The sequence below is a fragment of the Spermophilus citellus genome, assembly GCF_964194105.1.
Source record: "Spermophilus citellus genome assembly, chromosome: 1".
Lineage (NCBI taxonomy): Eukaryota > Metazoa > Chordata > Mammalia > Rodentia > Sciuridae > Spermophilus > Spermophilus citellus.
The window spans coordinates 89,284,928-89,298,400 of NC_138182.1; the positions used below are offsets into that span (position 1 = coordinate 89,284,928).

The 13,473-nt window shown below is 36.8% G+C and overlaps 1 protein-coding gene across 1 annotated transcript in view; it reads left to right on the forward strand.

The window, feature by feature from the left end:
• Window positions 1–11,187: 11,187 nt before the first annotated feature.
• LOC308647662 (zinc finger protein 804A-like) overlaps window positions 11,188–13,473 on the forward strand; it is a gene marked incomplete at both ends in the record, with an annotated part of 277,954 nt that continues 275,668 nt past the window's right edge. Inside the window, one exon of the mRNA XM_081291977.1 lies at window positions 11,188–11,298. Coding sequence (XP_081148103.1) covers window positions 11,188–11,298 — 111 coding nt within the window. The remainder of the gene's footprint in view (window positions 11,299–13,473) is intronic.

Sequence of the window (13,473 nt, forward strand, 5' to 3'; positions counted from 1 at the left end):
GTTCAGGTCCTTGGCCCATTTGTTGATTGGGTTATTTGTTATCTTGTTGTCTAATTTTTTTAGTTCTTTGTATACTCTGGATATTAGGGCTCTATCTGAAGTGTGAGGAGTAAAAATTTGTTCCCAGGATGTAGGCTCCCTATTTACCTCTCTTATTGTTTCTCTTGCTGAGAAAAAACTTTTTAGTTTAAGTAAGTCCCAATTGTTGATTCTTGTTATTAACTCTTGTGCTATGGGTGTCCTATTAAGGAATTTGGGGCCTGACCCTACAATATGTAGATCGGAGCCAACTTTTTCTTCTATCAGACGCAGAGTCTCTGTTTTGATATCAAGGTCTTTGATCCATTTTGAGTTAACTTTTGTACATGGTGAGAGGAGAGGGTTTAGTTTCATTTTGTTGCATATGAATTTCCAGTTTTCCCAACACCATTTGTTGAAGATGCTATCCTTCCTCCATTGCTTGCTTTTAGCCCCTTTATCAAATATAAGGTAGTTGTAACTTTGTGGGTTAGTCTCTGTGTCCTCTATTCAGTACCATGCTGTTTTTGTTACTATTGCTCTGTAATATAGTTTGAAGTCTGGTATTGCAATACCGCCTGATTCACTCTTCCTGCTTAGTATTGCTTTTGCTATTCTGGGTCTTTTATTTTTCCATATGAATTTCATGATTGCTTTATCTATTTCTACAAGAAGTGCCATTGGGATTTTGATTGGCATTGCATTAAACCTATAGAGAACTTTTGGTAATATCGCCATTTTGATGATGTTAGTTCTGCCTATCCATGAACAGGGTATATTTTTCCATCTTCTAAGATCCTCTTCTATTTCTTTCTTTAGGGTTCTGTAGTTTTCATTGTATAGGTCTTTCACCTCTTTTGTTAGGTTGATTCCCAAGTATTTTATTTTTTTTGAGGATATTGTGAATGGGGTGTTTTTCTTCATTTCCGTTTCAGAAGTTTTGTCGCTGATATACAGAAATGCCTTTGATTTATGTGTGTTGATTTTATATCCTGCCACTTTGCTGAATTCATTTATTAGTTCTAGTAGTTTTTTTGTAGACCCTTTTGGGTCTTCTAGGTATAGAATCATGTCATCTGCAAATAGTGATAATTTAAGTTCTTCTTTTCCAATTTTTATGCCTTTAATTTCTTTCGTCTGTCTAATTGCTCTGGCCAGTGTTTCTAGAACTATGTTGAACAGAAGTGGTGAGAGCGGGCATCCTTGTCTTGTTCCAGATTTTAGAGGGAATGCCTTCAATTTTTCTCCATTCAGAATGATGCTAGCCTGAGGCTTAGCATAGATAGCTTTTACAATGTTGAGGTAAGTTCCCGTTATCCCTATTTTTTCTAATGTTTTGAACATAAAGGGATGCTGTACTTTGTCAAATGCTTTTTCTGCATCTATTGAGATGATCATATGGTTCTTATCTTTAAGTCTATTTATATGGTGGATAACATTTATTGATTTCCGTATATTGAACCATCCTTGCATCCCAGGGATGAATCCTACTTGATCATGGTGCACAATTTTTTTAATGTGTCTTTGTATCCGATTTGCCATTATTTTATTGAGGATTTTTGCATCTATGTTCATCAGAGATATTGGTCTGTAGTTTTCTTTCTTTGAGGTGTCTTTGTCTGGTTTCGGAATCAGGGTGATGTTTGCCTCATAGAATGAGTTTGGAAGAGCTCCCTCTTTTTCTATTTCCTGGAATAACTTGAAAAGTATTGGTATTAATTCTTCTTTAAAGGTTTTGTAAAACTCCGCTGTATACCCATCCGGTTCTGGGCTTTTCTTGGTTGGTAGTCTTTTGATGGCTTCTTCAATTTCATCCATTGATATTGGTCTGTTCAAATTGTGTGTATCCTCCTGACTCAGTTTGGGCAAATCATATGTCTTAAGAAATTTCTCGATGTCCTCACTATCCTCAATTTTATAGGAATATAGGTTTTCAAAATAATTTCTAATTATCTTCTGTATTTCTGTAGCATCTGTTGTGATATTGCCTTTTTCATCCCGTATGTTAGTGATTTGAGTTCTCTCTCTTCTTCTCTTCGTTAGCATGGCTAAGGGTCTATCAATCTTATTTATTTTTTCGAAGAACCAACTTTTAGTTTTGTTAATTTTTTCAATAGTTTCTTTTGTTTCAATTTCATTGATTTCTGCTCTGATTTTAATTATTTCTTGCCTTTTGCTGCATTTGTTGTTGTTTTGTTCTTCCTTTTCTAGGGCTTTGAGATGAAGTGTGAGTTCATTTATTTGTTGGTTTTTCTTTTTTCTGAGGAATGACCTCCAGGAGATGAATTTCCCTCTTAAAACTGCTTTCATTGTGTCCCATAGATTTCGATATGTTGTATCTGTGTTTTCATTTATCTCTAAGAATTTTTTGATTTCCTCCTTTATGTCTTCTGTAACCCATTGATCATTAAGTAACATATTGTTCATTTTCCATGTGATATAGGATTTTCCCTTCCTTCTTTTATCATTAATTACCATTTTCATTCCACTATGGTCGGATAAAGTGCATGGTATTATCTCCACCCCTTTATATTTACTAAGGGTTGCCCTATGGCATAATATATGGTCTATTTTTGAGAAGGATCCATGTGCTGCTGAGAAAAACGTATATACACTAGAAGATGGTTGATATATTCTATATATGTCAGTTAAGTCTAGGTTATTAATTGTGATATTGAGTTCTATAGTTTCTTTATTCAACTTTTGTTTGGAGGATCTGTCCAATGGTGAGAGAGGTGTGTTGAAGTCACCCATAATTATTGTGTTGTGGTCTATTTGATTCTTGAACTTGAGGAGAATTTGTTTTATGAACGTCGCAGCACCATTGTTTGGTGCATAAATATTGATAATTGTTATATCTTGTTGGTGAATGGTTCCTTTTAACAGTATATAATGTCCTTCCTTATCCCTTTGGATTGATTTAGTCTTGAAGTCGATTTTATTCGATATGAGGATGGCCACGCCTGCTTGCTTGCGAGGACCGTGTGCGTGATATATTTTTTTCCCAACCTTTCACCTTCAGCCTGTGTACGTCTTTTCCAGTCAGATGTGTCTCCTGGAGGCAGCATATTGTTGGATTTGTTTTTTTAATCCATGTTACCAGCCTATGTCGCTTTATTGGAGAGTTTAAACCATTAACATTTAGAGTTACTATTGATGTATATTTTGTACTTCCAGCCATGTTTGATTATTTATCTCTTTTTTTTTTTATAGTTTAGTTTGTTTCTCCATTGTTAGCTTTCCCCCCACCATCTGTCCTTATTGAGGTACTTCCCATTGTTGGCTTTGGTTATTGTTATTCACTTCTTCCTCGTGTAGTGTTTTGTTCAAGATGCTTTGCAATGCTGGTTTTCTGGCTACAAATTCTTTTAGCTTTTGTTTATCATGAAAGATTTTTATTTCGTTGTCGTACCTGAAGCTTAATTTTGCTGGATACAGAATTCTTGGTTGGCATCCATTGTCTTTCAGTGTTTGAAATATGTTGTTCCAGGATCTTCTCGCTTTCAGCGTCTGTGATGAAAAATCCGTTGGTAATCTTATTTGTTTACCCCTGAATGTAATCTGTCTCTTTTCTCTTGCAGCTTTTAATATTTTCTCTTTGTTCTGTATATTTGATATCTTCATAACAATGTGTCTTGGCATTGGTCTACTGTGATTTTGTGTGCTCGGTGTCCTGTATGCATCTTCAATTTGTATATCTGTTTCCTTTTTTATTTCTGGAAAGTTTTCTGTAATTATTTCTTTTAGCAGGTTACTCATTCCCTTGGTTTGACTCTCTATCCCTTCCTCTATCCCGATCACTCTTAAATTTGGTTTTTTTATGTTGTACCATATCTCTTGGATGTTTCTCTCGTGGTTTTTAACCGTCCTATCAATGTTGGCTAGACTCTTTTCAAGATGATATATTTTGTCTTCATTATCTGAAGTTCTGGCTTCTACTTGCTCCATTCTATTAGTGATACTCTCATTTGAGTTTTTAATTTGGTTTATAGTTTCCTTCACTTCTAAGATTATCGTTTGATTCTTTTTTATAATCTCTATCTCCTGATACAGATGCTTAACTTCTTCTTTTATCTGTTTATGTAATACATTCTCAATGTGTTCTTTCGCTGCTTGAATTTGCTGTCTCATATCCTCTTTAAGGTTCCGTTCCATCTGTCTAAGGTGTTCCTTGAGCTCTTTGTATGACCATTTTTCTGATGACTCTAGGTCCTCCTGAATATTTAGGCTATCCTGCATTGTTTGTACTCCTTTTCTTCCTTGCCTTTTGAAGCTGCTCATGTTGCTTCTTGTTCTGTTTGACTGTTGAGCTATTGTTTACTCCTATAAATTTATTTGATGCTTGGGATGAAAGGTATTAGAAGGGAAGGGAGGTGGTCACTAAAGAGAATGAGAGTAAGCAGGTAGAATTCAAGGAATGGGGAATAAGAAAATTGAAAAGAAATGTAAAGACAGAGGAAAAGAAGGAAAGAGAGAAAAGGATAGAGAATTAAAGAGAATTTAAGGACAAATAATAATAATAGAAATGAGAGATGAAGTTTAAAAATGGAATAAAATAAGATAAAATGGATTAAAAATATCCTTTAAAAAGACAGCAACAATAGAAAATAATAATAATAATAATAAAAAAAATTAATAAAAAAAATAAAATAAAATAAAATAAAATAAAATAAAAAAATAACAAGAAAAAAAAATATTTATAAATGCAGTCCTAGAGTGCGATTAACTGTTCTTCCAGTAGATGGCGCTGTGGCCACCGGGCCAAGTTCCTCCTCTCAGTGGTCGGGATTCAATCTCTGTGCAGCAGATCTTCCTCCCGGACTGGGCGGGTCTCCACTCCTGCTGTTCGCCCTGTGGGCGGGGCCTGTTGCCGAGCCCGGCGGGGGTCCTTTGTGGCGCTGGGCTGGCAGTTTGGATGTGGTCGTCTGGAGCCTAGTTCCAGGCAGGTCTCCTTTCAGCTGAATTTTGCTAGAGGTTTCTCAGTAGGACGCCTGTGGGTGTATTCTTTCTGATCCCGTTACAGCGGAGGCACTGACAGTGCTGTTTCCTCGCTGGCCGCCATGTTACCTCTTTGGCAACATTTTAGAAATAACAATTTTGGCTCTTAAATTTGCACTATTTTGGCACTTATCCCAAAACTACTTACTAGAATTGAAAAGTAAGAGGGGAAAAACATATTTTGAGAATATCAATATCCATATCAGCTAAATATATTATATAGAACAACAGGCAATCATTTTTTAAGACGTGAAAGAACTGCATAATATAAATTCTTTCATTCACTTAAGATTGAACCAAAGAAATTTTTGAAATTTCTATCATGATTTTTATAATTCATTGATTTATCTATTTTCATAGTTCCCCTATTTCCACCAGCTATCAAGACTTACATTTTCAAGTAATGTTAAGTTATTGTTCTCCTCTGTCTGGACTGATCAATATCAGCTGTAAGCATATTTTCTCAAAATCAGAAATTAAAGCTTGAAAACATACAGGATAAGGTCTTGCTTATGCCCTTTATTTTACAGGTTAATTAACTGAAGTTAAGAGAGTTTAAGTCATTATTAATCTCTAACAAAGTTGCTTTAGTTGGAGATGCCTTAAAGTGGTTTGGAGTAAGGTGCTACTTGTGATAGTATTTACCCAAGTACAGTTTCTAAACTTCATTGATTCTAAGATGGCTTTGAGTTGGTAAGATCTTTAATTTTATGATTGGTGCCACATGATGGATTATTTCATGCAGCTAATTGGCAGTGTATTTTCATTCATAGTGGAGGCTTTTTTTAAAAGCACTTATTAAAATGTATAGGGAATTGCATTTGTAAAGTATAGTCTTCATTTGTAACAAGTCCCACATTTCAACACAGTAGAATTATAGTACAGAAACAGGAACATGGATATAGGGTTACTTTTAGGTAATAGTAATCTAATAAATACCTTACAAATTGCCATAGTCCCTTAAGTTATACATTACCATTATCACCTGAAGGTAAGGTTAGTACTAGTTATTCAATACATTTTTCATTACTAGTATATACCAGGCTTTCTCATACTTGAATACATATAGATCCTTTTAAAAGATTCCCTAGCACAGAATATGTTTACTTGTGGCATAATTTTACTTAAATATGCTAGCATCAAACTAATTATACCACCCCATATGCTTATAGCACTATGTAAACACAAAACAAAAAAAATAGAAATCAAATGAAAATACAACAGGCAGAATATCCAAATTTACGATCTTAATTTAATACAACAGATGTTGTTGCATTACTGAAATCAAACCCTATCTCAAACATGCATTTGTTTATGAGTGTTTGTGTGTCAATACTGATCTCAGCATGCATTAAGTTTATGGTTACTGGTTCTATGGTGAAGCATTCTATAACTTTGCTCCAATTTAACTATGCAACACTATCAAATCAGCATGCCTTAATATTTCTTGACCTTATCTTAGAGCAAACTAATCTCTTATATATTAAATTCTAAGATTTTTCCTCATTAGCACAAAATAATATAAATTAATACTTAGTACCAATATGGTAATAAACATAAGTGGAAACCAAAAATATAGACAGGTAGAATTTAGTTACAAATTATCTAGCCTTATGGGCATATAGAGGATCTAAAATATCCTTTTTTTAAAGATTACTATAGTATTGAAAAGAAAAATTTTGAATCTCAATATTGAACTCAATGACAACTAAAAATGCATCACAAACACATTTAAAAAACACCAGGATATGCATTTTACTTGGTTGGTTGTTTTTCTAAGATAGTACTCGAATAGATTAAAAACTTAGTTCACACAAGCTCAGGGAATGCTGAGTCACTGGAACCTAGAAGTCATTCTAATTTTGGGGTCATTCAGTGAATATTGGGGAGTTATATGGACAAACATAACAAAAGTAACAAGAGATTGCTATGACAGGGAGTAGAAAGTCCAGACATCTGGAGGTTATAGCATGTGGAATCACACATCAGTAGGCAAACTCGGGGAAGATTTACCTCACCAGAAAGAACTGGCCTGAATGGATTAGGGTTAGGATTCAAGACCCTGGGTTCCAGGAACTCCTCTGGGAAAGGAGGTATGAACTTGGTTTTACATATTAAAACCACATTGTCCTGAAATCTTGTGTGATTCCAGAACAGATGAGAAGCGATGCTTAAATACTGAGCATGAACATAATGTCCATATTTGGTTAAGCAAAGCAAAATGAGGAGCAAAGAGTGGAGTTTACAAATATAAACACAAAGCAAAGGATCTTGATTTGAAATACAATTGTATAAAGGACAAAATGAAGTGAGTGGTGGCAAAAATGAACTGTAAATTTTTAGACTGATGACACTTTTATGCTTCAAATTTTAATCATATTTTCAGTTGTAGAGTTACAAATTGAGCATGTGATCTATCATTATTCTACAAAAATATTAAATGACTGATTAAAAATATTGATTCTACATATTTATAATAAGAAGTTATATATTAAACGATTTCCAAATTACACATATAAAAAACTTTATTCATAAAATTAAGGTGGCATGATTTATAGAAATAATTCATATCAAAACAGTTATCAACAGTCTTAAAGATATCAGAATTATGTAATAGGAATGTATCATGGAGATCATAAAAGCTTATGACACAATAAGAAATTTAAAGATGCTTATTCATGTGGTGTTTAATCTCTTGAAAACAAGACAAAAAGAAAGAAATGAAAACAAGATGGAAGGGCACAACAATTTATCACTGGATACTGATTTTAACTTATTGCTGCAGAAAAAATAATCTCTTCTCTGAGATGATGGGAAAGTCCTCATTTCCTATTTTTTCTTTTTCTTTTTATAAAAATACTTTTAAAAGAGTACTTTTTGTATTTAAATATAAGAATTCTATTGTCTGTATTAGTTGTTAGTTAAAGTTAGAAACCAGATTCTACATGGTGGTGGCTTATTGTTCTGAACATTAAGGTTGATGTGATGAAGAGTCTATTAGCAACAGAGCTCACTTGGTAATAGCATAATGATTATCATTTAGCATAATCAGTAATTTAATTTTAATGACCATATTGCTGTGACCTCTAAATTTGAATAAGGGTGCACAAAATAAGTCTCTTCCAAAATATGTCTTTGTTCAAGGTTTAGACATAGACTACTGCAGATCACATTTAGTGTTAGTTAATTTTAAAGTAGATTGCCTTATATAGAGAGAAAAATAACAAATTTTATGCAAAAATTCCTCTTTTCTTTTTACTTAGTAACATAGATTAATAGCAGATTTATGTTATATTTGTTACCATTTATGTATAGGATTAGATATGACCAAAAGCCACCCTTTATCATTAAAGTAATAAGTAGAATAGGTATATTTTTCTCTAACTTTTTAAATTTATCAGAGATTGCTAAGGGATTTCATTAAAGTGTATTTTTATCTGGTATGTGTATGTACACACACAGACAGGATACACAGATAAAAACTTTGGCACTAGAAACACAATATGGATTTCCACATAAGTGATTATAACTGTATTCCCTGTTTCCTGAATTGGAAGTTGAGATTTCATGCTACAAAGATTTGAACATCTAGTCATAAGTATTCAGAAATACTTCAAAAAATCCCTTTAGATTATTCGAACTAACACACTCATAAAACAACATTATCTCTTCCTTTCACATAGGATACTTCTTCGATTTTCTTATGAACCTCCTTGGTGTGGCTCAGTAGTAGTAAAGATGTTTTCTCCTGTCTAATAAATGAGTTTTCAAAATTTCAAAAGACATAAAATCATGCAGTTCTTCCCAAAGTGCTGTTTGCAGATAATGCTTGTGTGTTCAATATATAAAGAGAAAAAAATCTGTAATGATAAGAGCCAGGAATTGATTTAATTTCCATGCAATATTTAGTGGGGATCAATTGAAAATTTTTTTCCCAGTAGAATTGTGTTCATACTGAATTCTAACAAATCATTGGGTGAGCTCTTCTACAGAGTATAGAAGTTTTGTAAATTATCACTTCTCTCTCAAGACTTCCAGACTCCCCCAAGTGGATATCTGAAAAATTTAGCCAAGTAAGTCTAAATAACTCTGGCACTTTATAATGAGCTTTAATCAATCCACATCAACTTTTTTTAGATTAAAGCATGATGCATGTACAATTTTTCTTTTGATGAATCTAGCATTCCCCTGTTCTATCACCTATAATTTATAATTTACTCACAAGAATACTGGTTCTCTTATTAAGAGTCTTTCTCTTCTCTATTTCTTTCTTCAAAAAGTGAAATCAAACTGTTACCTTCATTAAGGACCATATTATGATTTGCAGGGTCAATGCTACATAAAATTATTCCCATATAGGATGCACAAAAGGGACTGTATTGCATTTTGACCTCCAAATAAATAAGATAAACACAGTTTGTAACAAACCGCAGTTTACTCTGACATAGGGGCATCAGAATGTCTGGAATCTGCTTTAACCAATTAAGCGTTTCAAGGCAAAAGGAAAATAAAGCCTTAGGTAAATCCATTGAAGGCACCATCTCCCAGCCTCCCACTGACCATTATCGATCTTTTTAAGTGCCGCTTAATGAGTCCTATAGTAGTAGCAGATCTATGGTGTGTTTGTACCTGATGGGATGCCCTCACTCCACCACCTCAGAGGAGCTAAACTTACACAAAGAAAGAATCCACTAGGTGGGAGGACACGACCAGGCTGATGGCTGCCTTGACCCCTTAAAGCTCAGCCCAATTGTCTTGTCTCCAAGGAAAGCAGCAGACCCCATATCCTACTTTCCATGACAAACCCATTAGTTCCTGTGCGGGAGATTTTTCCATTCAGGTCGCTTCTAGGGCGAACGCTTTTATTCACTAGCACTCTTTGTAGTGGGAGAAGAACTAGAGAGAAATGCAAAGCAAGCTTGTGGCTGCAGCTTCATGTGCCGCAAAGCATCCCTTTCCTCTCAGCTTTGGCAATTTAGGAAGAACCAACGTTCCCAGAGGAGGTGGATGAAGCGAAAGCCAGGACAGGGAACATATAAATCAGGAGTCCCTGTTTTTACCTTCTATCCACTTCCACTCACATTGCCACAACTCCCCTCCCCCAGACTATCAGCACTTATGATTTCTATAAATGGGTGGGGGTGGTGGGTGGGGGACATTTTCTTCCCTCTCCTTTTTCTAAGATTCTGAACAGGATACCAATCTTCATAACCAAAAAAATATATATATTAAAAACAAATAGAATCGTATAAACCAACCCCAACAGGTAGCAATTATCTTGAGGGAGAGAGAAGCCGCGGCTGGATTCGCTGCAGTTGGAAGCGATTGGCTTTGGTATTGACTTATTAATTTATTTATTTCCCCTCGCCCCCACCCCCACCCCAACTGGTAGACAAGAAACCACGGTCTCTCTTCATTTTCCCCTCCGCCCGCACCTTACAGGAGTCTCCCACTTCTCACTTCTCGGCGGCGGGCCGCTGTGCCGCCCGCCTGCGGTGGCCGTCGCCTCCCCGGCCCTCTGCGGCCGCGGCGCTGTGCGGGGCGCTCCCACTCGCGCCAGGGCTGGCGCGGCCGTGGGTCCCAGCGGCGGCGGGGGAGGGCGGGGGGAGGCAGCGGGTGACAGATGTACTCCTCTGACAGCTCTCAGTATCAGCCCAGTGGCTCCCTGCCATTGGCTCAGTGCAATGGACCGGCAACGCCGCTCACTATAATAACACTCATGCCTGCCAGCAGCAGCAACTCCGAGTGCCGGCGCCGAGCGCGGGGGATGCTGCCACTGCCGCCGCTGCTACTGCCGCGCGGGCGGCTCCCGCTGCCCGGCTCCGCTGGGCAGCCGCGCGGGCACTGACTTCTCCTGGGCTTGGTCCTGCCTCTTCGGACCCCTCCCCTCCCAGGATCCTCCCGTGGGGCTCATAGTCCCACCGCGAATTAGAAGAGAAACACTCACAGAGACTGAGAGGGAAAGCGCAGCGAGCATGCGGAGGCGGAGGAGCCTCAGCGCGCACGGCAGAGGGGTGTAGAGATCCTGTCTCCCCAGGGCAGGCAAGAGAGGCGGCCGTTTGCCCTCCTGGCGGGTCCCCAGCCCACCCTCCCCGGGCTCTGACGCGCTGCGGCTGCGGGCGCGGGGTGCATGGAAGCGGCGGCTGCGGTGGAGGAGGCGGCGGCTGCCCCATGGAGTGTTACTATATTGTCATCAGCTCCACGCATCTCAGCAACGGACACTTTCGCAACATCAAGGGAGTTTTCCGGGGCCCTCTCAGCAAGAACGGGAACAAAACTCTGGTAATCGCTTTCTCTCTCTCTCTCTCTCTCTCATCTAAGAGGACATTTGGAGGATTGAGAATACTGAGAGGTTTTGGAAGTGCTGCTATTCAATTTGGTTTATAATATATTAATTTGTTTACCTGATGGGAGTGGGGTGATAATTAGAGATAGAAAGAGAAAGGAATCTCAGTAAAGCTATGATCCGTGGCTTTGATTGACACTTCCATAACGCTCCAGACTCTCTCCACCTCATTCCATAATGCTGAAGATGATCACAATCTTTCCTTATTTGAAGCATGTTTTGTCAACAGGATCTTTTTGAAAAGAAAGGAGCCCTAACCCTAAGTGACCCCATAACATCTTTTGATTTAGGAAGCTGAAGGTGAATGAGGATGTGTGTTTCTGTTGGAGGAAGGGAGCCATGTGGCTGGTAGCATAGAGGAAGTGGAGGGATTGAGTGATGGTCTCAGAAAGAGTTTGTAATGGGGCTCTTCCCTGAAGGACCAACTGTCAGCAAACTTCTCTCATGAGAAGTTGTCAGTACTAAGCTAACACTAAAAATGATTTCAAAACCCATGCTGTCAGCTTTCAGCTTGTTATTCTAAACAGGTTGGGGATAAGCATGAAGGGCGATCGTTATATCACGATTAGAATCATTAGAAAACATGTTAGACAAACAGAATCCATGCACTGGCAGGAAGGTTCTCACTAGACCACAGCGCTTCATCTTTCAGCATCCTAGTAGAAAGAGCACTCCTGATTGGTGGGAGAAGATGTGCTGAGCACTGAAATAGTGCTGGGTGATATCTCCTTCATTCCTTCCAAATTCCAGTGGCTACAAAACCAGCCTGCAGACAACTCTCATATACTTGTATGTGTAGAGAAATATACACATCCATAAAGAAAAAAAAAAGAAGTACACTATATAGAGTAAAATAAGGTGCAGTATACAAAGGTCTGATTCACTAAGTCTGGGCCCATTAGCAAGCAGCCTCTCCTCCATTTTCACACAGTGGTTACTTAGCCTGAATGTGCAGAATAGAAGTTTAAGGACCAAATAAATAAAAAGTAAATACAGTATTCTTAATCTATTTTCTAAATATATCTCAAAATGTGTTACTACATGAATTTAAAAAAATGTGGTGTGTTTTTTCCAAGGATAAGGAATTCTCATCTAAAATTTTAAGTGAACTTTGGCATTAATTGATATATTCTTTTCCCCTTGAATTTATTATCTACCTCTTTTCAGTTCATTTAAGACTCAAAAAGCCAGGGCAAGTTTGATGCTTTTGTTGTTCTGGATGTGGCCTGTTGCTGTTTTTGTTGCTGAACAAAAGAAAGTAAATAGCACTCTTCTGGTGACTTCATTATTGGAGTATCATATAAAGTAGGCAGAAGTTAAAGAGAGTATTAAAATTGTTCTGGACAGAGAGCTCAACTAGGAGGGAAGGCAGAATTGGGAGGGGAAAGACTCATTTTGGATAAAGTAAACACAAGTTTGTTTTTAAAATCAAGTTTCACTGAGGGAAAAGGCAAACTTACTGAATGAGACTTCATTTTCATAGTTACTGTGATGGTGCAGGTGATAAAGCATACCTTAGAGTTGATAGAAAAATAGTTCTTCTCCCAACTTCCTCTTGTTAAGATGCTATTAATCTTGATTATAAGTCAACTTGTGGTTTCCAACAATAGTTGAGTTTACATATTCTGACTTCTTTGTCATATGCTTGAAGTTGACTAGTTCTTTTTATCACTCATATTGACAAAAGATGAGTTAAAGTCTAATTTTGCCAGTGTAACCTTGTTAAAATAGATGATAACAGCAGTCAGTTATGTGAGGTGAATACATTGAAATGTAGGTAAATGTCAGAATTAACAGATATAGATAATATACTTGACCATATTTATCTTAGTTATAATGAAAGAGACTTACAGGAACTTTCATGATAGTCCTTCCAAGTTGTTTATGAACTGCCCAAGTTTGTATTTCTTCTGTATAAGACTTTATACTGACTGAAATTATATAGATTTTTATATTCTGATCCAATTGTGTTTGAAACTATTTTTTCCTTGATAATATATATGTATGTTTTCTAGATTTTTTATGAGTTTTGTTATTGAATACAATGAGATTATTAAGAATTATGGAACATATTGGGAAATATTCATCAAGGAATAATTTTACATATGAAA